Source organism: Trifolium pratense, linkage group LG4, assembly GCF_020283565.1.
Source record: "Trifolium pratense cultivar HEN17-A07 linkage group LG4, ARS_RC_1.1, whole genome shotgun sequence".
Taxonomy (NCBI): domain Eukaryota; kingdom Viridiplantae; phylum Streptophyta; class Magnoliopsida; order Fabales; family Fabaceae; genus Trifolium; species Trifolium pratense.
In genome coordinates this window covers 9,114,142-9,138,505 of record NC_060062.1, presented here as the reverse complement: position 1 = coordinate 9,138,505, position 24,364 = coordinate 9,114,142, and the positions used below count along the sequence as shown (strand labels likewise).

Here is a 24,364-nt window from a genome sequence, read left to right as displayed (position 1 = left end):
TAAAGTATAAGATTGGGATCGCGTCGCAAATTGTAGGGACTAAAAATATTTCTATTTTTTAAAGGAAGAAAGATAAATTTACGAGACACCTAATTTAACTAAAAAAAATAGACCAGAACACAAGAGTGCATTTTTTGTATTAAGCACATATGCCTGTGGAATTCAAGCTCAGCAAATTCTAATTTTTCATAAATGTAATCAAATTTCAGAATATAAGGTGGTTGTTACCAATAATATTTACAGTATATTCCTGCATTCTGCCAATAGCATAAAAATGCACAAATAAGGGGAATCAAATTAATCACTTTTGGATTCAGATTTTACCAAGAAACTTCTGGCTTCTTCATCAGTAACATCACTGTATTGATGAAAACAAAGAACAATTATGATATGGTAAACAGAAAAATCAACACGAAAATGAATTGAATCATAAGAAAGAGATCATGCAGAAACCTGTCTATAGCTTCTGTTTTAGGGATCAATGTGAGTCCCTTAGAAGCAAGATATTCACAGAAACTCTGAAGGTTTTTCTCTTGGCAGAAATTGTAAAGATGTTTAAGGAAATCGTTGAATTGCTTCGGTTCCTTCACAGAATGTTTGTAAGTTTAACAATTTACCATGAATCTCAAATACAAAAAGAAGCATAGGAAGATGAAACAAACAAATTCAAAGAGGGATAAGATAACAGATAAAAATGTGAAGCAGTGTGGTCAATTGTTGAGTGCAGAAAATAGTGGTTGTTCAAATTCTGCTACGCTACATTGCTATAGCGCCATTATAGCCGCTATTTGATAACACTTTGTACTAAATATTTCAAATTCTGATACGCTATAACACCGTAACTGTAGTTTTCTATTTAGCGTGCAAGAGGAAGGCAGATAGATGGATTACCTGCTCAAGGATGCAACCCTTGCGAAGTGCAATTAAACATTCCAGTGCTTTGGGATAGTTATCACCTTCATGGGAGTCTTCTACCATACCAAATATTTTATTTTTCATATCCTTGATTGCTTTTAGAACCCAGTCTGGACTGTCTCGTCGTGAAATCATTGCTTCAAAATCTTGAACAGGTGTCAGATCCCCGATGTTCTCAACTTTAACAGATTTGTATTCAATGAGATTGGCAGGCGGTGCTGTAATGTTTTCTTTACCCGCTTCGTCACTTGTCTTATCTCGCAATAAACGTCTTGGCTTTTTCTGCAGTGAGATATTACGAATGTAAAACACATCTGAAGTTAGTAACAATTACTCCACTAGAAAGTAAGTGTTCATTCTTACCAAGGGATTTCCCTGCAGCTCAAAAGACCTACGAAATGAGTCAACGACAGATTCTTTTTGCAAAATCAAGTTAGTCTCAGGCTCTGTAATTTTTCTGAGTGTGTAATCGAGAGGAGGTACCGAAGCATCTGGATGCTTTGATTTCAGGTCAAGATAATGATAAAAGCGCTGAAAAGATATACAAATATATCAGTTAGCTTTAGCTTGACAGTATTCTTTATTTCTGGGAAGGTTAGTTAGAAGTCTCTCTACCTTCAAATCATCATACTAATTTATACATAATAGGATAAATAAGATGATTAACTTTTAAATATACAAGATAATTAGGATTAAGGCATTAAACATAACTTCCCAAATCATACGGCATCCAATACTAACAAGGATTAAGGCATGATGCAGATTGGTAGATCAAGTAACAATCATAAGACAAATCCAAATTCAGAACAAAACCTCTCAAACCCTTCTAAGAGAAAACAAATCAGAAGGAAAATGAAACATGGAAATTTAAATGAATAAAGAAGGAAGGAATTAAACTAGAAACAGATAAGTAGATAGAAAATGCACTACCGCCAGTACTGGATTTGGTGTGAAGTCAGGAAGCAAGACTTCCTTTTTCCCATCTGGTGCAAGATCAAGCATTTTTATGAAGTTAGCTGCAGATTCTAGCTGTTGTTTGTTTGGCTGACACAATGCTGGAAAACTAGATAAAGAAGGAAATTGAAACTCTCGCACATCCTCAGCAAAAGGAAGAATATTGAAGTAAAATGAATCAGGCTGCACAGCATAAAGAAGCAAATTATTACATAAAGGATGAAGCAGCAGAATAGAAAGCAACTATGTAGCATTAACACTTTAGATTCAAGGTGTGTCAGGTGTCCTACACATGTCTGTGTCTGACATTGAGACGACACTGACACGTGGTTATATTCAATTATTCTATTTTCTCAAATATTACCAATGTCGACGTGTCAGTATTGTGTCCATTGTGCATTTTTGTGTCGGTGCTTTATAGGAAACCAGAAAAAGTAAACTGATAAACTGAGACAAAAAACCTACAATATTTTCTCTGTCAGATACATTGGGTGTCAAGACCCCAATGACAACATTACTTTGTCCCTGTCTCCAGGCGCACCGTAAAATTGCCACCTTATTCATTTCCTTCATAGCCCTTGATAGTGCAGAAACTGCAAGCACAGCTTTTGTATTTCCAGGTTCAGCTATGAACACATAGACATCTTTCATGTATTGGTGTCTTTAGTGGACAATTTAAAACAAGGAAAAGTGAAATAATGAGTCGGGAAATCTCCTTTAGGTTTTATAAATTTGAATCAAATATATTCCATTGAAGCATATGCAATCTTACCTCAATATATTAGAAGAATCAGTAAATCCCAAAAGCTTCACACCCTTTTCTGGTTTGAACTTTACAGCATCCCACTCAGCAGAGGAAATAGGAACTATTTGAGGCCCATACCGATAACCTTTAATTCTTTGATCTGGAGGGACAACTTTATCCGGATCTTCAGCACTCTTGTACTCATAATCTACTTTGACTTCATGTGTTGCGAATTTATCAGTTTGAGGAGCCTTATCAGAGTATTTCTTCAGAGTTGGAAATTTCTCTTCTTGTGTTTTCTTGTACACCAATACCTGATTATCATTTAAGTTTTCATGAAAACAAAATGCATTTTCTCACTCATCATCGCTTTATTTAAAAAAAAAAGACATTTTGATAGGTAATACAATTAAAATATGATGCTAAACATTAAGATGAAGGGAAAACAACACCAAAGGTTCCCTCGTATGTGTTCACCATGCCTTAATGGGAAAACGTACACAATGGAAGACTGTTAACAAGCTAATGATAGGCACACATAAATATGAGATTCATTATGAACCTGGAGACTAAACCTACATATCATATTGCAAATCTTACCTTAATCCTCAGTTTTGGGCCGAGTTCAAGATCCCCTTTGAAAACTGTAACTGGAGTTATATTTCGGGTTTTTAGGGCACCAAATAAAGAAATTGGATCCTCTACATACAACAATCTTGTTGATGTTTCCTTCGAAAAAATATTTAAAAGACGGTCGTTCTCATCAATTATTTCTTTGTTTGCATCTTGACTAAGTGTTCCTCTAATAATTATACTTTCCATTCTCATACCATGAGCTGTCATCTGTTTAGCAATCGTGGTAACTTGCTCTTCTTTTGATCCTTCATACGGATCTTTTATTGGACATTGTGCATTTGTAATAAGGCAAAGACGTTTCTTTCCTTTGTTAGTTTCTCCAAACTTTTTTATTAACATATCCATGGCAACAATGACAGCGTCAAGAACTAAATCAAAGTCAAGGTAACCAGAATGTAGTAAAAGAGATCTACTGCAACATAATACTTTTCAGGAAAATATTAGCTCATTGCCTCATTATACCAATCATACAAGAAAGCATCGCCAACAAATATTAAGTGAAACAATTGAAGTTTGTAACAGGAGATTTTTGACTATGTAAAGAACTACATATGTATAGTCAATTACAATAAAAGAAAAAAGAATTAAAACCAGAGATATATGGCAGTGAGAATACACAGTAGGAATCACAAATGCAAATCTATGAAATCTTATAATCCAAAAGCAAAGAATTTTCCAAAAGAGATACTTTTAATGACAGATGATCTAGTTATTTTCCATAAGATATTAGCGTGACTATTTTAAACTAGGTCAAAATTCAAAAGCATATATTTTTTTCATTGAATAAAGATATACTTATGTGGCTGTATAACTTTATGGATACAATCACCATCAGAAGTTCCTCGAGGCAGTTGTTGTAAAGCCTCAACAATGTCTCCGTCAACAACTTTAGAATTTTTCATAACCACAACATGCTGATATCCACCCACTTCTGTAGTTAGTTCATTATCCGTGTCTGAAAAAAAGTAAACACAGAATAGGTGAGACATGATAGACGACTTTGATCAAACTCCAACAGCAACAAAACTACAGAAGTCTTTTCCCAATATGTGGAATCAGGTGCATAGATCAAACAGAGTCATAATATCCTAACCATATATCATGATTCATGTCTAAAGATAAACCATTTCAATCTAACTCGTTTTCAACGGTTTAAACTATAATTTTCCTAAGTTTCCCACAATTACTAGACAATCATCCATCTAATCTACTTTCCTTACCGAGGTTTCTACTTCTACATGTCTTTCTCCACACACACCCAAAAAATCTACGGCAAGTTCACTTCTTTTCTAGTGTAGGTTCTGCCTCAACATTGTCCTTAATATATTCACTTTTAACTCTATCTTTTTTGTGCAACAACTCTTTTCTTGTTGGCCTTGTACGGCCCAACATCCAGTCCTATACAATATTACAATTTTATAGTGTGGTGTAATAAAATTTTCCCTAGTCTTGAAAAATACTTCTTTATCACAAATAAAGTCAAAGCACTCCTCCATAACATAAAAAAAAAAAAAAAAAAAGAAGACTGAATTTAAGAAAATGATTAGTAAAGTAGATGCATGATTCTTCTCGTGACACATTACAGTTAATAGTTACAATAGAAAAAGTAAACCAAATGGAAAACCTTGATCAATAGAAACTGAATCAAAATTCTAAGTAGGAAAAACAAATACTGTTAATAGTACCTGGATTCCCAATACTGTACTGATGTATAGCAGAATAGGAATACACCAAAAGTCATGAAGACAGAAGAATCAAAGATTTCTTAAGATTTTTGATAAACTTGGACTCACTCAACTCAGTTCCCAATTCACTGAAACCCCACTCTCCATTGCCCTCCAACCTTTATATTTTCCACTTTTCCAACTAACCTAACTACCAGCAGTTTTTCTAAGAATTTGAGCTTATGGCCTAACTCAACCACACAAAATTGGCATATAAGGTATGGATTGTTCTTTATATGCACTACTTAGACTATGTCAAAACACACCCTCACACCCAAGACTAAACCTTTCACATTTGGGGTGTGGATAAACATGGGTTGAATAACAGAAATCATGATCTTACAACAGATCTAGGATAGACACTTTTACCATCTTAAAATTTGAGCTTAGAGTCTAACCTCATAAAATCGACTTGTAAGGTAAGGACTGTCCAAGCCTTACTTAGGACATATCTCTAGTTGACCCCTCTACAATATGTTCTCTGCAACTAAATGTAAGCATAGTATGTTGTCGTACCACCATTCCAAATCAGTTGCACCATACATGGGAAATATATTGTTAGATAACTCAATAGTTTGTTACCATTAGTTAGTATCCGATGGTAGTAAGAAAGGGTAGGATATCACAATGTATATGTAATAGGGTTTACAGTTTAAAAGAGGAAAAGTGTCCGGTGATTTGAGTTTGGATTGTGGCTTAGGCTAGGGAATTGCAGACCTTAAAGTTCTGCAACACCTTCAGTGTTATCGATTGCGGATGACGGACAATGGTGGAAGGCCAAAAACACTATTTGAAGCCGCCATAAAATACCATGGCGCCACCAATCCACCATCTTTCACAAATTGGCCATAGCAGTGGCTAAAATTCCACCACCACAATCCGCCATGGCAGCTATTTGATAACACTGAACATCTTGTTTGTAATTAGCCATCATTCTAATACAGTATCAGACTCCTATCATCAATGTAATCAAGAGAGCAGAGTTTCTAATTAAAATAAGACCAAAACACAAAATTTAAAAACCAAGTCAACAACATGCATTACATATTTGCATCATCATAAAAATTAAAGTAAAGTACCTTCTGTTCCAAATAAGACAATTCCCACTTCATCATATTTGTTATAAATCAACTACATATTATCATACAAAAAAACAGGATCACGTTAGTTATTGAAGCTCTTAGTAAACAAATCCAACAACAAGAATGGAATCATAACAACTTAAAAATAATGTGTAAATATAATTGTCATTGCAAATATAGCAATTTTCACTCTTAAACTTGGAAAAATATTTTCTTTTTTTTGTTTTTACTTCTTGCAAAAATAACAATTTTTGCTTTTGGTCCTTGTTCCTAAAATTTTTTTGTTTTGTTTTAGTCCCTAAAAAATGTGTTCCTTTACTTTTGAGGGACTAAAATAAAATATTCTACTTATTACATGATCAATTTCAATATGATTAAATTTTGCAGGATTAAAACAAAAAACACTTAGAACTAAAAACATATTTAAACCAAAATAAATAATATTATAAGGTATGATTATTGATTAATACCTTCTTCTGTACAAGCATGGAACAAACTTTCTCAACTTCAGGAAGAACATAATGCATGGATGGGCCCACATCAAGCAGCAAAAGCAAAGCTTCCTGTGTTTCATTTCAAAATTAAGCGTTCAAAAACAGTAAAATTTGAAGAAATAGTAAAAATCTGAAAAGGGGGAAAATGAGTAAAATAGAAGTAAAACCCTAAACCCAGAAGAATGAAGTAAGGAAATGGAAAAGGGTGTTGGAAAAGGAAGAAAAAATCGAACCTTGTTGCGAGCCATGGATGGAAAAGGAGAAGAGAGTGTAAAGGTATAAGCTTGCAGAAGAAGATGATGGGTAATTGGTCTTCCCGCTTCAAAAGGTTTTTGCTTAAAATACCTAAAGTCAAATGGACTCAATTTCCACCAAATTCAGAATATTCTGTTGTTTTTTGTTTTGTTTTTTATTATTAGAATCCAAATTGGTATATTCTTCAATGGAATATTTTATATTTTTTTTCTATTAGTTTAGTGGCTAAAAATCTCACTTATGAATAAGTGGAGTACTATCAAAAAATTTGAAACTCCAACTCCTACATAATATATGTGATGCCCCTCCAACGAAGTTAAACTCACGTGATTCTTGAATGGAATATTTAATGGGTCTTATAGCAGAGTCCTAGGCTAGGAAACTAAAAATATTTCTATTGAATTTTTTTCTATTATCTTACTTTAAAATAATTAAATATTAATTAAATATTTTTTATGACACTTTATATTAATAAGATAATTCAACGGATAATTTTACTAAATAATGTAAATTGAATTATCTAGCCTATCGGCTATAAACTACATTATAATTTATACAATATAAGTATGTTTATCTATTATTCACTATTTCTTTATCAAACAAATTCATAATAATAGTTTGGACAGTCCCTATATTTCCAAAAAGTACAAAAATAATAATGAATAAAAATAAGGTAAATTCTTTGGTACCCAACTTATATTATTGGGCACCGCTATTCCATATGCAAAATTCTTTGAAATATGAATTATGTAAATATAAATTAGTATCAAAATATGATATGACATTATACTTACCACGTATTCAACAGTATATTAAATATCAAAGTATTCATATAAAAATAATTTATACAAAGAAATTAAAAATAAAAAACAAAAAGAGAGAGAGCTTAGTTGGAACAAAAATATATACATGTGCAATTAGAAAAAAATAAATTAATAAAGTGCACATCACATGTTTCTTGATAACTCTTTTTTTTCTTCCTTATTTATTGAGATTTGGTTTTAATTACTACTCTATTAATTATTTATAATTATTTAATATATTAATGAGTTGTAATTATTTAATTGGTTGTGCCTAATCATTAATGCTTAGGTGATGACTCACCTAAGAATTTCTCGTGTCGGCTAATATACTATTGTTTAATGTTCATCAACTTTTTTTCGTATACATTTCATTCTTGCAATTATCATATTTTATCGCTAATTAGACACGTGCACCGCACGAGTCGATGTTCTAGTTAACTTGAAAAAGATAAAAGTTGTTTTACAATATTAATTAGAGAGTAAAATTGAAAAATAAATAATTAATATTATCAAAAATAAAAATAAAAAGAGTTAGTATTTATTTTAGGACATCTTTTTTACCAATGGATCACTTCTCGCTATCAAAGGCATAAGTTTTTTTTTTTATTAAGTAGTATGGTGACTAGAAATTTCATCTTAAAGGTGAATAAGTGTTCAGAGTTTAAACTCAAACTCCTGTATATATAATATGATGTCTTTACTAACTGAGTTAAGCTCATGAAAACAGAAGAAATAAGTTAAATACTAATACTCTAGTACTATTTAGTCAAATAGTCAAAAGATAATGGATGTGGAAACTAGGAGACCCTAACCCACCGTCCATCTTTTTGTGTGTCTAAATCATATATTTGTGTGTGATTGTATTACTATTGACGGGAAAATGTTAAATATGGCCTCACCGCCGAAATTAAAGATAATGCACAAGTTCTAAGATAGAGTTTCCTTTTTAATACGCTTAACCATTGTCTTGGAACACTGTTTAACATTTTCCTTAAAGATATTAATATGAAAATTTTATTCTGTGATTTGTGCATTCGATATTTTAAAAATGTAAAAGTTATTTTTTATTATAGTTTTTTTTAAGTACGTTTAACTAGTATTTTCGGGACACTATTTAACATGATCCATTATTTAAAAGTTAAATAAAACTACAATCGGTGATAAAACACTCTTTTTATTTTTGTACATGGATGAAAGGGCCAACCATCAAAAATTCACACACACACACATAGTGAATGGATTGAGGTTCGACCCCCCGGTCGTAACGTCCGACCTAACAACCATTTATAATGTGATTGTAGCAATCCCTAATTTATAATGTATCTATAATATCTATCCTTAATTTATTAATCATCATTGTTATACTTTTTTTTCTTTGTTGAAGAAACGTTGATATACTATTAAAAATTGTTGTATGAGTTTTTTTATTGCGGGTAAATTTTTACTTGATAAGAAGTTTAAAATATTAAATATATATTGAAACTTACATATTTTAATTTTTAAATGTATAACTTTTAAATATATTACCATAAAAAAACTTTTAAATAAATTATTATTATTTTGTAATAAAAAAACTATTCTTTTTAATTGTTTAGATATTGCACACCTTAGACTAATCCTTTATACACCCAAGAACACTTAGCTGAGATGACGCAGTTCTCTTATAGTTTAACCAAAATCCTGGGTTCGATCCCTAACTTAGGCATGCGGCAGTGTTAAAACTTTTGGAGAGAGTTTTTTTTATCCATTTAAATTCTACAAAACTCGAAAAATTAATCTCTACAATTGTGCGCAGAACCTATCTGGTTTACGCCAAAAGATTAATCCTTTATACAAGGGTCATGGTATGACCGTCCACAATTTAATTTCACACGTTTCATTCATTTTTGTATTATTTATTGTGGATAGATCGATCTTACATTCTCATAAGTCATAATAATATATAGGAGTACTGTCTATATAAGAAAGTACTCTCTCAACTCAAGTTCAAGTCTCTATCTATCCTAAGAAACAATGGCATCATCAACATCTTCAACTACATTCTGCAACCTCAAATTTCACTCCAAAATAGTACAAAACAACAACAATAACAAAAACAAAACCAATTCTTTCTTTCTTCCTCCTAGTATTCTAAACAAGAAGCAGGAAGAGGAAGAAAACCACGACACAAACAACAACACCCACCAAATCAATCGAAGGTACTAACTAATTTCTACTTCCTAATTCTTATTTATTCATATTGTCAAATCTCTCACACTTCAATTTCTTTTTGTTTTTTGCTTATATTAATTAAAGACAGCTTATATTGAGGAGTAGCGAATTAGCAACCATTGGTGCCATCTTCAATTTCAGGTACCATGTTTTACCCCTACATTTCTATTTTGCTATTAACATCTGGTTCACAAAGGAATGAGCTCCGGTTATCCGGAGTTTAGCCGTGAGTTAAGTAAAGTCTGACAAAAAATTGTTCCCAACAGGAATCGAACTCGAGTTTTCCGAACAATTCTTAGCAGGGGAGGCTTGGTTAATTTTCCCCTATATTCGAATGCACAAAAAAAAGTTATTTTTTTAAAGTGAATATTTTTTTATTCAAGATTGATATCAATGAGTGGTGAAAAATAATCAAGTGATTGAGCTCAAGTGGTTAATGAACTCGGTTAAAGATGAAATCTTTCGGGATAATTCAGTACAAATCTTGGATGAAACAATCATTTGTCAGACTTTAATTACTTCTCTCGGCCAAACTATAGATTACCAGAACACATTCCCCTCAGAAATCGGAGGGTCGAGACAACAACAAAAATAAATTCACCAACACAAGGGGCTAGTATCCTAGAATGTGACAAACTAAGGTTCAAATTCCATTTGAAAGTGGTGTCTCTATTTACTAGATGACATTACCTCGAATGTACCTATAGGCTATATCAGAGAAAAAAAATTCAAAACCAAAAAAATCATATGCTTTTTGATAAGATAGCTTATAAAAACAGCTTATTCATTTTGAGTTTACCTTATTTCCTGTTGAATTATATTAACAGATTTTATGTGATATTCTATGGTTATTGCATAAGCGCTTAATTAAGTTGTTTTACTCTGTGTTTTGGTGCAGTGGGAAGAAGCCTGAATATCTTGGAGTTCAAAAAAGCTCACCAGCATTGGCTTTGTGTCCAGCAACTAAGAATTGTGTGTCAACCTCTGAGAATGTCAGTGATCTCACCCACTATGCTCCTCCTTGGTAAACTTTTCTTCATTTTAACCTTAGTTTTCTAGGGCTACATGAATTAGCAGCAATTTCTGTGTTTTTATTCAAGGTTCTTCCTCTGGTCATAAGAACTTAATACTTCCTCTGGTCTTATGTATATGCAAAGGTTTTTTTTTTCCAGGTTTATTGAATAACTGATGTATTTGGTCCATAATATGAACAAGATACATCAATTATTCAATGAACCTGAAAAAATAAAAAACTTTACTTATATATGAGACCAGAGGGAGTATTATTTATGATCCTTAAAGAATGTCTTTGGTAGGAGTCTCACATCGAGTATGTCAAAGTGCTCAATGTGGTATTTAAGCTATAAAGCTCTTCCACTTATTGGGCTAGTCTTTTGAAATGGACTTTCCTCGTGTGCTTAAGTCCTCACAGACTCTGAAGCACTGGTTAGCATTTTCCTTGATATTGGGTTTAATCCAAAATGAAGTTACAACAGAGTATATTTGTCTGAATCACGTTGTAAATTTGTAATGGTCCACTTAAAATAATGTATCACGTTTTGAACCAACCCATGTTGACATGACTTTTGGTTGTTCCCTGTTGAATGTTGACTTAATTAAATATTGGTAGGTGGAAATACTGCTATGTTTTGTTTAATTTTATTATATTATTATTATGATTATTAGTATTTTACTAGCTTGGTCTTTCAATTCAATTGAGTGTTTATGGTCCCACCAAAATTTAAGCTCTTTATTTAAATTCTTTATTATAATTATTGTACAGGAACTATAACCCTGAAGGCAGGAAAAGTCCTGTGAGCAGAGAAGAAGCAATTGAGGAGCTAATAGATGTGGTAATAAAATCTAATTCATTCATACCACAAGTTTTACCACTACAATGCTTGTCTCAAGCTATATACAACTGATTGAAACCTCATTTGATCCCTAAAATTGTAGGAAATTGTCATGTTTGTCCCTAAAATTTAGAAATTAACAAAAATAGTCCTCAAATTATAAATTATTGGTTACACATGTTATGTTACCCTCTAGGTAGTAGTGTTGTCCATTGCAGATCGCGGAAAAAAGAGTTTGTTCTAATTTTGTTACGCTACAGTGCCATAGCAGTATAGCGTCGATGTAGCCTCTATTTAATAACACTTTGTAGTAAATAGCTTATTGCGGAATGATAATGATTTGTTCAAATTATGCACCGCTATAGCTACTAGTATTTGACAACATTGCTAGGTAGTATTATAATTGGATTGTTATAGTATATGTTATTTGCACTTCTCAAATCATTGAAGTGCAGCTGAAACCAGTTGTTGATGATTTGACAGATAGAATCAACAAAACCAGACAAATTTACACCAAAAATAGTTGAAAGGAAAGAAGATTATGTTCATGTGGAGTATCAAAGCTCAATCTTAGGGGTATGTATGTTTATATTACATCTAAGGAAAAGTAAACTCATCATGAAATAAAACCATTATTTATACATTTATATGATGATTTCAAGAACCTGTACTAATCCGCGCCCCTTCCTTGCATTGCAATGTAAACAGTTCGTAGACGATGTTGAGTTTTGGTTCCGACCAGGTAAAGGTTCGATCGTGGAGTATCGATCTGCGTCAAGGTTGGGAAACTTTGATTTTGATGTGAATAGGAAAAGAATCAAGGTAAAACTCCATCGCTGATATATGTGCTTTCTGTGTGATGCTTCATTTTCATTCATATCAATAAAACACTTCTTAATTTAATTTTATGTGATTAACTAAATTTGAGTTCAAATTAATTTTTTTTTCTATGCTAATCACTTTAACACAACATAAATTTGTTTAAAAAGTAATGCCAAAATAAGCAAAGTGACCAACATGGTGTTATGAGAATTGGTAACACGACTCTTCTCCAAGAAAAGAATCTGAGTTTGATTCTTTGAGTCGCCTATTTGGGAGTCACTCCAACTCCGTATTTTATGTTTTCCGTCTACCGTAGGTTCCATGTTCCAAAATAAGAAGTTGACATGTTTTATCGTCTTGCTTATTGACAGGCACTGCGACAAGAGTTGGAGAAGAAAGGATGGGCATCTCAAGAAACTACTATATGAGTAAACCTATGCAAGATTCATATGGGTATTTAAGCAAAAAAAATAGCTTAGTAGATTACAAAGCTCACACAATTAATGTAAGAAAACGTTTCTTCAGATTATTAGGATTATTGAAATGATTGAGAACAATATTTCTGCTCTTAGGAAGGAATGATATGAAGATATCGCCTCAAATCTTCTCTAACGTCAAACTTCATGTATTCTTCTCGAACCCTTTAATATACTAGACTAATCCTAATAAATTTGTTAAAGTTGAAATGTGAATTTTAATACTTCATCCAGTTGCGAATATATTCGATGGTCTCAAATATAAGTAAATTTAACTACTTTGTTTATCGACTTTGTTGCATGCTTATACATTAACTGGCCTTCAACTTTTGAATGTACACACAGAAACTATTTTCAAACTACCTACAATAGCATTTCTATTTTCTACTTAAAGCATAGTCACAAGATTAAGGACATCTCATTATTAAGTTGTAGCCTTTTATTGACTTTGTATTTTATTTTTGCCCTATTTTCACTATTAGGTCCTATTCTCTCTTTGCTTTAGTTTTATCTTATGTGTTTTCATATTTTAATTCTTCCATTCTATTTTAATTTTTCTCATTATTGTTATTGATCTTTTAGATTTTGCTTGATGCTAGTTATGGTGTTGTTTGGTTTAAAAAGAAAAGTAAAAGGATTGTATTTCCACTGTTATAAGTTGAAGACAAAGAGGATGTTGAGTTATAATTGATTATGCAATTATGTGTTTACATTATGATAAACAAACACCAATATTATTGCCTTAGTCACAAAAATGATTTAACTATAACTTGCAATATTTTGTTATTGGATTGGACAATGAGTTTCCTTTGAGTAAAACTACATTTATCGTCCCAGATTAAACTCGCGATAAAAAAAACAAAAACAAAAAACTACCTTTATCACAAAATTATAAGTAACCACCTATGATTCAAATTTATATCGTTGTGTACTAATAATAAATATGGGACATTCAAATTAGTACTTGCAACATAAAATGTGGTGGATATAAACACACTGCAACACGAGGAAAATATTTTAACAAATCTTCTCATAGAATAAACAAACATTTATAATACTAAAATAAGCACCTACAATCCATAACGGACACGGTGCAACAAATTTTCAAAAATAAAATAAACAAATGCTTAAAATATTTTTAAAGTGAAATCAACGCACTCGTGCTAATACACGGGTCTTTAGCTAGTTAATACAATGAATTAATGAAAATTGTTATATCACACATATAATAGTGTCTATGCCATGGGTATTTCACGCATCCCCTTATGGTCATGATCATTGACAGTAGTAGGAACAAACTTCCTCCAAAACCAGTGAGACTTCCACACATTATTCATTTCTTCAATGGCGACTTTGTTTGTCTCGGGCATAAACAAGGCGATGAAAATTGTCATGATGAGCACAAAGCCGGCAAAGAAGAAGAAAAGCCCGAACTTCAAGTGACAAAGCATATTAAGAAAAATTTGAGCAATGGCGAAGGTGAATAACATGTTCACGGCAACATTGGTAGCTTGACCTGCAGATCGAACCTCAAGAGGACATATTTCACTAGGGACTAACCATCCCAATGGACCCCAAGACCATGCAAATGCCGCAACATACAAACATATAAAGAACACCAGAAGATTTGCTTCACCTTTTGTAAATGACCCTTGACCGCTAACTCCAAACTTCATCGCAATCATGCTTCCAACAACAATCTACATTCAATGATTATAACTTTTATATCAGTCATGATTGTAAAAAGTCTTAGCACAGATGATATACGTATAATTATTTAAAATATAAACAATTATTTATTAGTTAATTAGTAGCAATTTTTACCTGGCATATAAGCATTTGGACACCGCCTTCAAGGAACAAAATTCTTCTTCCAAACTTGTCTACAGTGAAAATGGAAACAAAAGTAGCAGCAACGTTGACACCTCCGGTAATTACTGCAGACATGAGTGAAGCATCGCTTCCAAATCCCAGAGTTTTGAAAAGGACAGGTGCATAAAACATGATAACATTGATGCCGGTGAGTTGTTGGAAGAATGGAATGAGACTGCAAAAAGTGAGTTGAGGTCTATATCTTGGTTGTGTAATATTCTTCCATGGATGCTCTACCTTTTTGGCTTCCTCGCTAGCATCAACCAGATCCTGAAACTCTTCATCAACATTATCAATGCCACGAATCCTTTGTAACATTTTTTTAGCTGCTTCTTTTTGACCCCTTTCAATCATAGAGTTTGGTGTGTCACCTAAGAAAAAAGATCCTACACACAACATAACCGCAGGGACGGCTCCAATACCTAAAGAAACTCTCCATCCACTCTTATGATTGGCAGTCTTATAGTTGATAAGGTTTGCACCTAGGATTCCAATTGTGATCATCATTTGAAAGCCCATATTGAGTGCGCCTCTAATCTTTGCCGGAGCCATTTCAGACAAATACACTGGAACAGACTGTTTAGGAGTAACAAACAAAATTAATTACAATCAATCAATCTTGAAATACTTTTTAGATTTCATGTATCAAAACATTAATGCATACGAATGATATCAATTCATACCTGATTACAATATCCGACACCAAAACCAAGCAATAGACGACCAATGATAAGCATTTCAATATTGACGGCAAAACCATTCAGCAATGCACCAACAAGAAAAAACATGCCACCAGCAAACATTGAGACCTTGCGTCCAAACCTTCTCGTAGTCGTGGAAGCAAAGAAAGAAGCTATTAGCGCTGCAAGATACAAGGAAGATGTGAACAAAGTAAGAAGCTCATTGTCAAATTTACAATATTGGTTCTTGTCCGCAGATTCATTTTTCATTTGCTTGTAAACGCCGGGAAAGAATTTCACCAGAAATGGTTCCATGGAAGTTACTCCTCCGGTAATACCAAGATCATAACCGAAAAGTAGACCTCCCATGGCCGCCACCAAACATGTGACCAACACGAACGGTGTCACCTTCCCATCATATTGCCTTCCATTTGCTGAAGCAACTAAGCCTCCACCAGCCATCTTTCAAACTTTGTGTATCTTAAGATTTGTGTTATGCGTATGATGTAGAATTGTGCCTACGTTTCTTTTTTATAGATGTAAAAAATTATTTCCATTTTATAGATAAGAAGGAGTTATTACAAATAAATAATTCCATAAACGTTACACATATCTTTAATTGTCTTTATCCTTATAATTTTCTATATCAGGAGTATTATTGTTTGATTTGTTGGCAACACATCATTATTATCGTGAAACTATACAAACTCATTTAAATAAATCCCTAATCGTACTTTACTGATCTATTGATCTATTGGATTTTCTCCTAACATTACTGTCCAGTCAATTGTCGACATATTGAAAATAATTTTTTTTTTCTTTCTAAAATGTGAAAAGTAAACGGAAGTTAGTTGAATCGAGAGTGGATTATCTTCCTTAACACTACTATCCAGTGAATTGTGACTGGATTCTCTTCTTTAACACTACTATCCAGTGAATTGTCGGCCGTTAGATTGAAAATTCAATTTTTGTAAGATTTCGAAAATGGAATTTTAAAGGTACATATCAACACTACTCCTTTTTAGTGTAATATGCAATCGAGGGGATATTTTCTTATTTGAATCCCATTTTGGAAAGGAATTATCTTAAAGATTTGTAATGATTTTTATGAAAAGCAATTGAAAATAGTTCTTTTCTTAGTGTTTTATTTTAAAATTTTATGATTTAAATTTGAAACAAGATGATGAAATACTTAAAACGAGATTTCAAGATAAGCTATTTAAAGCAATTTTTTATTTGAAACTTTTATTAAAAAAATCTTTTTAAAAAAGTTATAACTAAAAAAACACAATAAAAATTATTTTCAATAAAAGTCAAAACAAAACAAACAGGCCCATAATAATGTGTTTGATTTAATCATTTTCATACTATTTTTAAAGTATGTTCATAAAACAAAATTTAACAAGCAAAATTTTAAAAAATCATTTTCTTACTATTTTTAAAGTATTTAATTTCTCTTTAGTAAAAAAAAAAGTATTTGTATCCAAAAAAAAAAGTATTTAATTTCTTTCAATTGATTTCACAAAAAATACGGTGTTAAAATACAACTAGATGGCAGTATAAAAAAAAAACACAATTAGATGGTGTTATTTAATTTTCAAATATGTTCATATATAAAACAAAATTTTATAAGCAAAATTATTTTATTCTCTCATAATATTATATAAATATATAAGTATATTCAAACAAGTTTTCTTTTGTAACAAAAAATCTTTTATTTTCCGGTCAAAAAAAAAAACTTTTATTTTGTTCTAAAAATATCGTTCTCCAAAACTAATCTACATAACTTTTTAAAAAAAGAATAAAGAACAAAATGAAAACAATATATTTTTTAAAAAAAGAAAAATTGGATTATTATTATTATTAGAATAAAAAATATATTTTTTTAAAAGATATCTCTCAGAAAATGATTTTTAAAAAAATTATGATCCAAAAAAGTTTGAAACAAGATGATGAAATACAATCGGCCGATGGTGTTATTTAATTTTCCAAATATGTTCATAAAACAAAATTTAACAAGCAAAAATATTTTATTCTGTCATATATTAAATTAATTTAATCAAACAAGTTTTCTTTTATTTTGTTCTAAAAAAAATCGTTCTCCAAAAGTAATCTAGATAACTTCTTTAAAAAAGAAAAAAGAACTAAATCAAAACAAGGAAGAGTGAGTATGTTATATTTCATGATTGCTTAAATATTGCAGCTACTTAGTTGTTTTTTCTTAGTTGTTTCTTAATGGAAAGAACGTGAACTATAGTCATGCAGAATGGAAATCTCAGCTTATCTACATACCAAAAATAAATCCAAAATTTCATGCCATGAAAGCTCAACTACCCATTTCAGCTTATCTTTCATGACAAAAATAACCACACATTTTTCATACAATTGCATCATACTTTATTGTTTAGCTATAACTTCTAAATTTCCAATAACACTCTTTTAAGTGCACTGCCAACATGTTATTTTGGGTTAAACAGAAAAATCAACACTAAAATGAATTGAATCATGAGAAAGAGATCATGCAGAAACCAAAATAAATGACCTATACAATTTTCAAAATCATTTTTTTCAATTTTATCCTTTATGTGGGTCCATGTTTATATGTGACATACTCAACCAATTTAATCATTACTACTAATAATAATGAAAAAGGTAAGGACAGTTTAGTAATTGTACAATTCTCTCTCCTTTATTTATGCATTTTTCTTATAGCTTCTGTGTAACGACCCGATGTTTTATATATTATTTTTTAGTAATGTTATTGATTTATTATTTAATCAAATATAAATCTATTTTATTTCTTGTTTTGGTTAATTATTTTATGATCTACTTCTTTCGTCCCAAAATATAAGTAAAAGTGAGTCAAAAAAATTTCGAATTTCGAATTTTGAGTGGCCAAACCATATTGTGACCCGTTTTTCAGTTCTTCGATACTAGACAAACCATCTGATGCTAATTAAGTGCCTTCATGTACGTTTTGCCTGCTTGCAAATACTACATGTTGATCCCGTTTTCCTTTCTTACTCAAATTGCATTCATTATTATCAGTATAAGCCAGCCAAATACAACCATTCCTTTTATTTCTTTTGACAAATTACTTACGTCATATTCATTAAAAATACCATAACCGCCGATGAATATCATCCAGTTACCATCATTATTCTAATTAATCTAGAACATTATATTAGTTCATTTTAATTATCAAACTATTGTTCATTTTAATAAAGTTACCATCTGCTAGAAATTTCCAAACTATTGTTCATTTTAATTTTAATAAAGTTTATATTTCTATGAATCCTATTTCAATTATCTCTATAACTATTTTATTCGAACAAAACAAAAAATATATAGCCCCACATTTCTTGGATAAAAAAATCCAGGATGTTACATTCTGTTTTAGGGATCAATGTGAGTCCCTTGGAAGCAAGATATTTGCCTAAACTTAGAAGGTTTTTGTCTTGGCAGAAATTGTAAAGATGTTTAAGGAAATCGTTGAATTGCTTCGGTTCCTTCACAGAATAAGTTTGTGAATTTGATAAGTTACCATGAATGTCAAATACAAACAAGCATAGGAAGATTAAACAAACATATTCAAAAAGGCATAAGATAAACAATCAATAGTAAATTGCAGAAAACAGCGATTGTTCAAATTCTGCTACGCTACATAGGTTGTCATAGCACTAATATACCCGCCATTTGACAACATTTTGTACTAAATCTATGTTGCACGGGTGCGGGTACGGTACCGGTATCCGGTACAGGTACTAGTACGGGGTACGTCATTTTTAAAAAAATTAAGGTACGGGTACGTTCCTATAATTTTTTTTAATATAATCATATATATTAAATAATAAAATTATATTGTTAAAACAAATAATTAAACATAAAAAATATCACACCACACTTTAAAAGTAATTTAAATTGTTCGAAACATCAAAATATGAAATTAAAAAACAATTATCTCAAAAAAAAGTCAATTGTTTCCCTATCGATCATCACTAAAAAGAGCGACCTCTAGTTAGGTTCATCGCGAGAAAGACTAGCAATTTCAAGAATATCAACTATATATTAAATAAATCTCATTCATCTCTACGAATATCCCACATTTTTGTTGCACTTTCATTATAAGTATTACTATTTCTCTTTCTCGAGAGAAGACGAAGATTGGTATGAATAAAAATTAAATCTTCATCTCTCTTTGAATTAAGCCTATTCATTTTCAATGAATGAGTGAATAATTCCGGCGGCTACTTTGTTATTGTTTTTTAGCGGTAGTTGCTACCTTTATGTTATAAACAAATAAAAAACTTAAATCTTCCTATAAAAAAAAACTAATACAAGAAAAAAGAGAAGAAAAAAAACCGTGTTTTTTTTTGAATTGGTGTACCACGCGCGTACCACACGCGTACCCATTTCAAAAAAAAAAAAAACTAGGTACGGCGTCGGTGCGTACCGGAGGAGTACCATAGCGTACCGGTACCCGGTACCGGCGGTACATACCCGGTACCGGTACTCCATCTAAAATGGAGTACCCATGCAACATAGTATTAAATAGTGTATCACAAAAGAATAGCCAATTTATTCAAATTCCGCTAAGCTAAAAGACTATAGCGCCGCTATTTGACAGCACTGGTTAGAAGTTGTATAGGGAAGTCATAAACTCGTAATTGTAGTTTTCTCTTTTGCTTGCAAGAGGAAGGTAGATGGATTACCTGCTCAAGGATGCAACATTTGTAATAAGGCAAAGACGTTTCTTTCCCTTGTTAGTTTCTCCAAACTTTTTTATTAACATATCCATGGCAACAATGAAAGCGTCAAGAACTAAATTAAAGTCAAGGTAACCAGAATGTAGTAAAAGAGATCTACTACAACAAGATGCTTTTCGGGAAAATATTAGCTCATTATACCAATCATACAAGAAAGGATCGTCAACAAAAATTAAGTGAAACAATTGAAGTTTGCAACAGGAGATTTTTTACTATGTAAAGAACTATGTATATATATATAGCAGTGAGAATACACAGTAGGAATCACAAATGCAAATCTATGAAATTTAGAATCCAAAAGCAAAGAATTTTCCAAAAAGAGATATTTTAATGACAGATGATCTAGTAGTTATTTTCCATTAGATATTAGCGCGACAATTTTAAACTAGGTCAAGATTCAAAAGCATATATTTTTCTCATTGAATAAAGATATACTTATGTGGCTGTATAACTTTATGGATACAATCACCATCAGCAGTTCCTCAAGGCAGTTGTTGTAAAGCCTCAACAATGTCTCCGTTCACAACTTTAGAATTTTTCGAAACCACAACATGCTGATATCCACCCACTTCGGTAATTAGTTCATTATCCGTGTCTGAAAAAAAGTAAACACAAAATAGGTGAGACTTGATAGACGACTTTGATCAAACGCAAATAACAACAAAACTACAGAAGTCTTTTCCTAATATGTGGAGTCAGCTGCATAGATCAAACAGAGTCATAATAATCATATATCATGTCTAAAGATAAACCGTTTGAACTATATTTTTCCAAGGTTTACCATTAATTACTAGACAATCATCCATCTGATCTATTTTCCTTACCGAGGCTTCTACTTCTACATGTCTTCTCTACACACACCCAAAAAATCTAAGGCAAGTTCACTTTCTTTTCTAGTGTAAGTTCTGCCTCAACATTTTCCTTAATATATTCACTTAACTCTATCTTTTTTGTGCAACAACACACCCATCTTAATGTTCTCCTCTCTACAGAGTTGAACTTATTTTCTTGTTGGCCTTGTATGGCCCAACATCGAGTCCTATACAATATTACAATTTTATAGTGTCATGTAATAAGACTGAATTTAAGAAATGACTAGTGAAGCACATGCATAATTCTTCTTGTGACACATTGCAGTTAATAGTTACAATAGAAAATGTAAATCAAGTTGAAAACCTTAATCAATTGTAACTGGATCAAAATTTTGAGTAGGAAAACTAAATACTATTAATAGCACCTGGATTCCCAACACTGTACTGATGTACTATAGCAGAATAGGAATACGCCAAAAGTTATGAAGACGGACGAATCAAAGATTTTTGATAAACCTAGACTTTCCCAACTCAGTTCCCGATTCACTGATACCCCCTCCCCATTGCCCTCCAATCTTTATATTTTCCTCTATCCCAACTAACCTAACTACCAGTAGTTAATTATTCTTCTATGAATTTGAGTGTATGGCCTAACTCAACCATAAAAATTCGGCTTGTAAGATAAGGATTGTCCAAGCCTTTATATCATATATGCACTACTTAGACTATATATCTCTAATCGATACAGACTCGGACATCTGAAGCATGGACTAATGCATGTGGATTAGCAATAATCTCAATTCTCAACACACATCCCCACAGGCTCACACCCAAGACTAACATTTCACATGTGGGGTGTGGATAAACGTGGGTGGAATAACATAGATCATGACCTTACAAACAACAGACCTAGGATAGACACGCGTACCATCTTAAAAATTGGGCTTAGGGTCTAACCTCTTAAAGGCGACTTGTAAGGTAAGGAGTAAGGACTGTCCAAGCCTTTATAAGCCTTACTTAGGACATATCTCTAGTTGATGTGGACCCCTCAACAATATTGTTCTCTACAACTAAGATGTAAGCATAGTGGGTTGCCGTACAATTCCAAATTAGTTGCACCAAACATGGGGAATATATCGTTAGATAACCCAATAGTTAGTATCCGATGGTAGTATGAAAGGGTAGGATCTTTAGAGTTTAAAAGAGGAAAAACGTCTTGTGGTTTCAGTTCGGATTGCAGCTTAGGTTAGGGAATTGCAGACACTGAAGTTCTGGAACATCTTCAGTGTTATCGGCTGCGAATGAAGAAAGGCAAAAAATCACTATTTTAAGCCGTCGTTTCCGCCATAAAATACCGTAGCGCCACCAATCCACCATCCTTCACATATTAACCATAGCGGTGGCGAAAATTCCGCCACCACAATCCGCCATGGCAGCTATTTGATAACACTGAACATCTTTTTTGTAATTAACCATCATTATATTCTAATACAGTATCAGACTCCTATCATCAATCTAATCAAGAGGGCATAGTTTCTACTTAAAATAAGAACGAAACACAACAATTAAAAACCAAGTCAACAACATGCGTTGCATATTTTCATCATCATAAAGATTAAAGTAAGTACCTTTTGTTCCAAATAAGACAATTCCCACTTCATCATATTTGTTATAAATCAACTGCATATTATTATACAAAAAAAAAAAGGATCATGTTAGTTATTGAAGCTCTTAGTAAACAAACCAACAAGAATGGAATCATAACAACTTAAAAATAATGTGTAAATATAATTGCCATTGCAAATATAGCAATTTTCACTCTTAGTCTTGGAAAAATATTTTCTTTTTTTGTTTTTACTTCTTGCAAATATGACAATATTTACTTTTGGTCCTTGATATTTTGTTTTAGCCCATAAAAAATTTGTTCATTAATTTTGTCCTTATTTTGAGGGACTAAAATCAATATTCTATTCTATTTTACTTTGTATTTTTATTATAGTGAAAATCTTCCTCAAATATTTTATAAGAATTGATCTTTCAAGACCCAACATTGCAAATGAGATGAAAATCTTCCTCCGATGAAGAAAACAGTACAAAAATTCATTGTCTATTACATGATATACACCTCCCACAACACTACAAGGAAAATATGAGAATTCTCACGTTGATGCACCAAAGCAGAGAATGAGGAACATCACCACCAGGTAGAATTAAACTGAATCATCAATACTGAGATTAGAAAACAAAGATTTCCTCATCCAGGCATAGAATCAAATTAAGGATAGAACAGAGACACTGCCAAATCAGCACAGCAGAATCTAAATATGGATCGAGAAATTTGGATCTCTTGGGATCTCGCTCCAAGTCACTAGTGGTTTCAGAAAATAGAATTGTGCTTGCAGAAGAAGATGATGGGTTATCGGTCTTCCCGCTTCAAAAGGTTTGCTTAAAACAACAATGACGGGACATAATAGGACAGTACACGATAAAATTGTATCAAGAGATATACAACTATAATATTTTTGTGTTCGAAAATAAAATAGATATTTTCGTATTTTCGAAAATTAAATCTTTCAAGAAGCTTCATGTAAATATCACTATCAAGTGATCCATATAAATAAGCTATATCAACATCCATTATGTGCAACACGACTAGTTAAGTACCATATAGTACTTTCAAAATCAATGACAAACTTTTATCAATACTCTCAGACAATAAGTCAAATTTTGAATATATGTATTTCAACATTCTTCTTTTCGCAAGAAAATTGATTCTATCTCATCATTTTCACATCTTCATGTGTACGGACTACTGTTCCAAAATTCTTTCACTTTGCAAAGTTACTTTAATTATGTTGTAATTGCGTCTTTTCATTTACACAATCATTATGTTGTCTATAATTTTCAATAGACCTTTGTTCATGATCCTCATTAACTCTTATCACATATAGCGTTATATTATATATAAAAATATCGTCAACGTTGACTTCCTTAATTTCGGTTCCATCGATTCCATTCATAACATAATTTGTCAAGATCTCTTTATTTCATAAATTTAAGGTACCTGATAAGTTCTTCTTTAACTGAATAATCAATTATGTCAAATATTCTTTTCATATCATCACTTGGTTTATTTTTCTTTTTAGCTCATTTTCTTATTTGAGTATTTTTATCTTTGAAACCGACTAACCCACCATGCTTCAGGGTGGTTAAGACTCATTTGCAATAGTTGATGATAATTGATTTCATAACATATATGGTTCA

General features: G+C 31.8%; 3 protein-coding genes across 6 annotated transcripts; 1 reads left to right on the top strand and 2 right to left on the bottom strand.

Annotated features, from left to right (window-relative positions):
* Positions 1-161: 161 nt before the first annotated feature.
* Positions 162-22,801, bottom strand: LOC123920215 (ATP-dependent DNA helicase 2 subunit KU80). 3 transcript variants are annotated; one of them, XM_045972418.1, is made up of 12 exons: positions 6,784-6,939; positions 6,527-6,619; positions 6,054-6,105; positions 4,074-4,205; positions 3,215-3,618; positions 2,642-2,928; positions 2,335-2,530; positions 1,846-2,052; positions 1,279-1,446; positions 892-1,197; positions 454-584; positions 162-358 (listed from the first exon to the last, which is right to left on the bottom strand). In XM_045972418.1, exons 1-12 carry the CDS (start codon positions 6,796-6,798, stop codon positions 298-300), a joined length of 2,052 nt encoding a protein of 683 aa, XP_045828374.1. In that variant the 5' UTR covers positions 6,799-6,939; the 3' UTR covers positions 162-297. The 3 variants fall into 3 exon arrangements, with proteins under 3 accessions (XP_045828374.1, XP_045828375.1, XP_045828376.1); XM_045972419.1 differs by lacking the exons at positions 6,054-6,105; positions 6,527-6,619; positions 6,784-6,939 and adding an exon at positions 22,729-22,801; XM_045972420.1 differs by lacking the exons at positions 4,074-4,205; positions 6,054-6,105; positions 6,527-6,619; positions 6,784-6,939 and adding an exon at positions 20,752-20,883.
* LOC123920217 lies at positions 9,579-13,245 on the top strand. The gene is made up of 7 exons (XM_045972423.1): positions 9,579-9,806; positions 9,904-9,960; positions 10,718-10,843; positions 11,603-11,672; positions 12,156-12,248; positions 12,381-12,494; positions 12,866-13,245. Exons 1-7 carry the CDS (start codon positions 9,622-9,624, stop codon positions 12,920-12,922), a joined length of 702 nt encoding a protein of 233 aa, XP_045828379.1. The 5' UTR covers positions 9,579-9,621; the 3' UTR covers positions 12,923-13,245.
* Positions 13,880-20,853, bottom strand: LOC123920216 (sugar transport protein 10-like). Of its 2 annotated transcripts, XM_045972422.1 has the most exons (5): positions 20,752-20,853; positions 20,235-20,343; positions 15,526-15,664; positions 14,795-15,418; positions 13,980-14,670 (listed from the first exon to the last, which is right to left on the bottom strand). In XM_045972422.1, exons 2-5 carry the CDS (start codon positions 20,318-20,320, stop codon positions 14,206-14,208), a joined length of 1,314 nt encoding a protein of 437 aa, XP_045828378.1. In that variant the 5' UTR covers positions 20,321-20,343; positions 20,752-20,853; the 3' UTR covers positions 13,980-14,205. The 2 variants fall into 2 exon arrangements, with proteins under 2 accessions (XP_045828377.1, XP_045828378.1); XM_045972421.1 differs by lacking the exons at positions 20,235-20,343; positions 20,752-20,853 and having other exon boundaries at positions 13,880-14,670; positions 15,526-16,019.
* Positions 22,802-24,364: the final 1,563 nt, after the last annotated feature.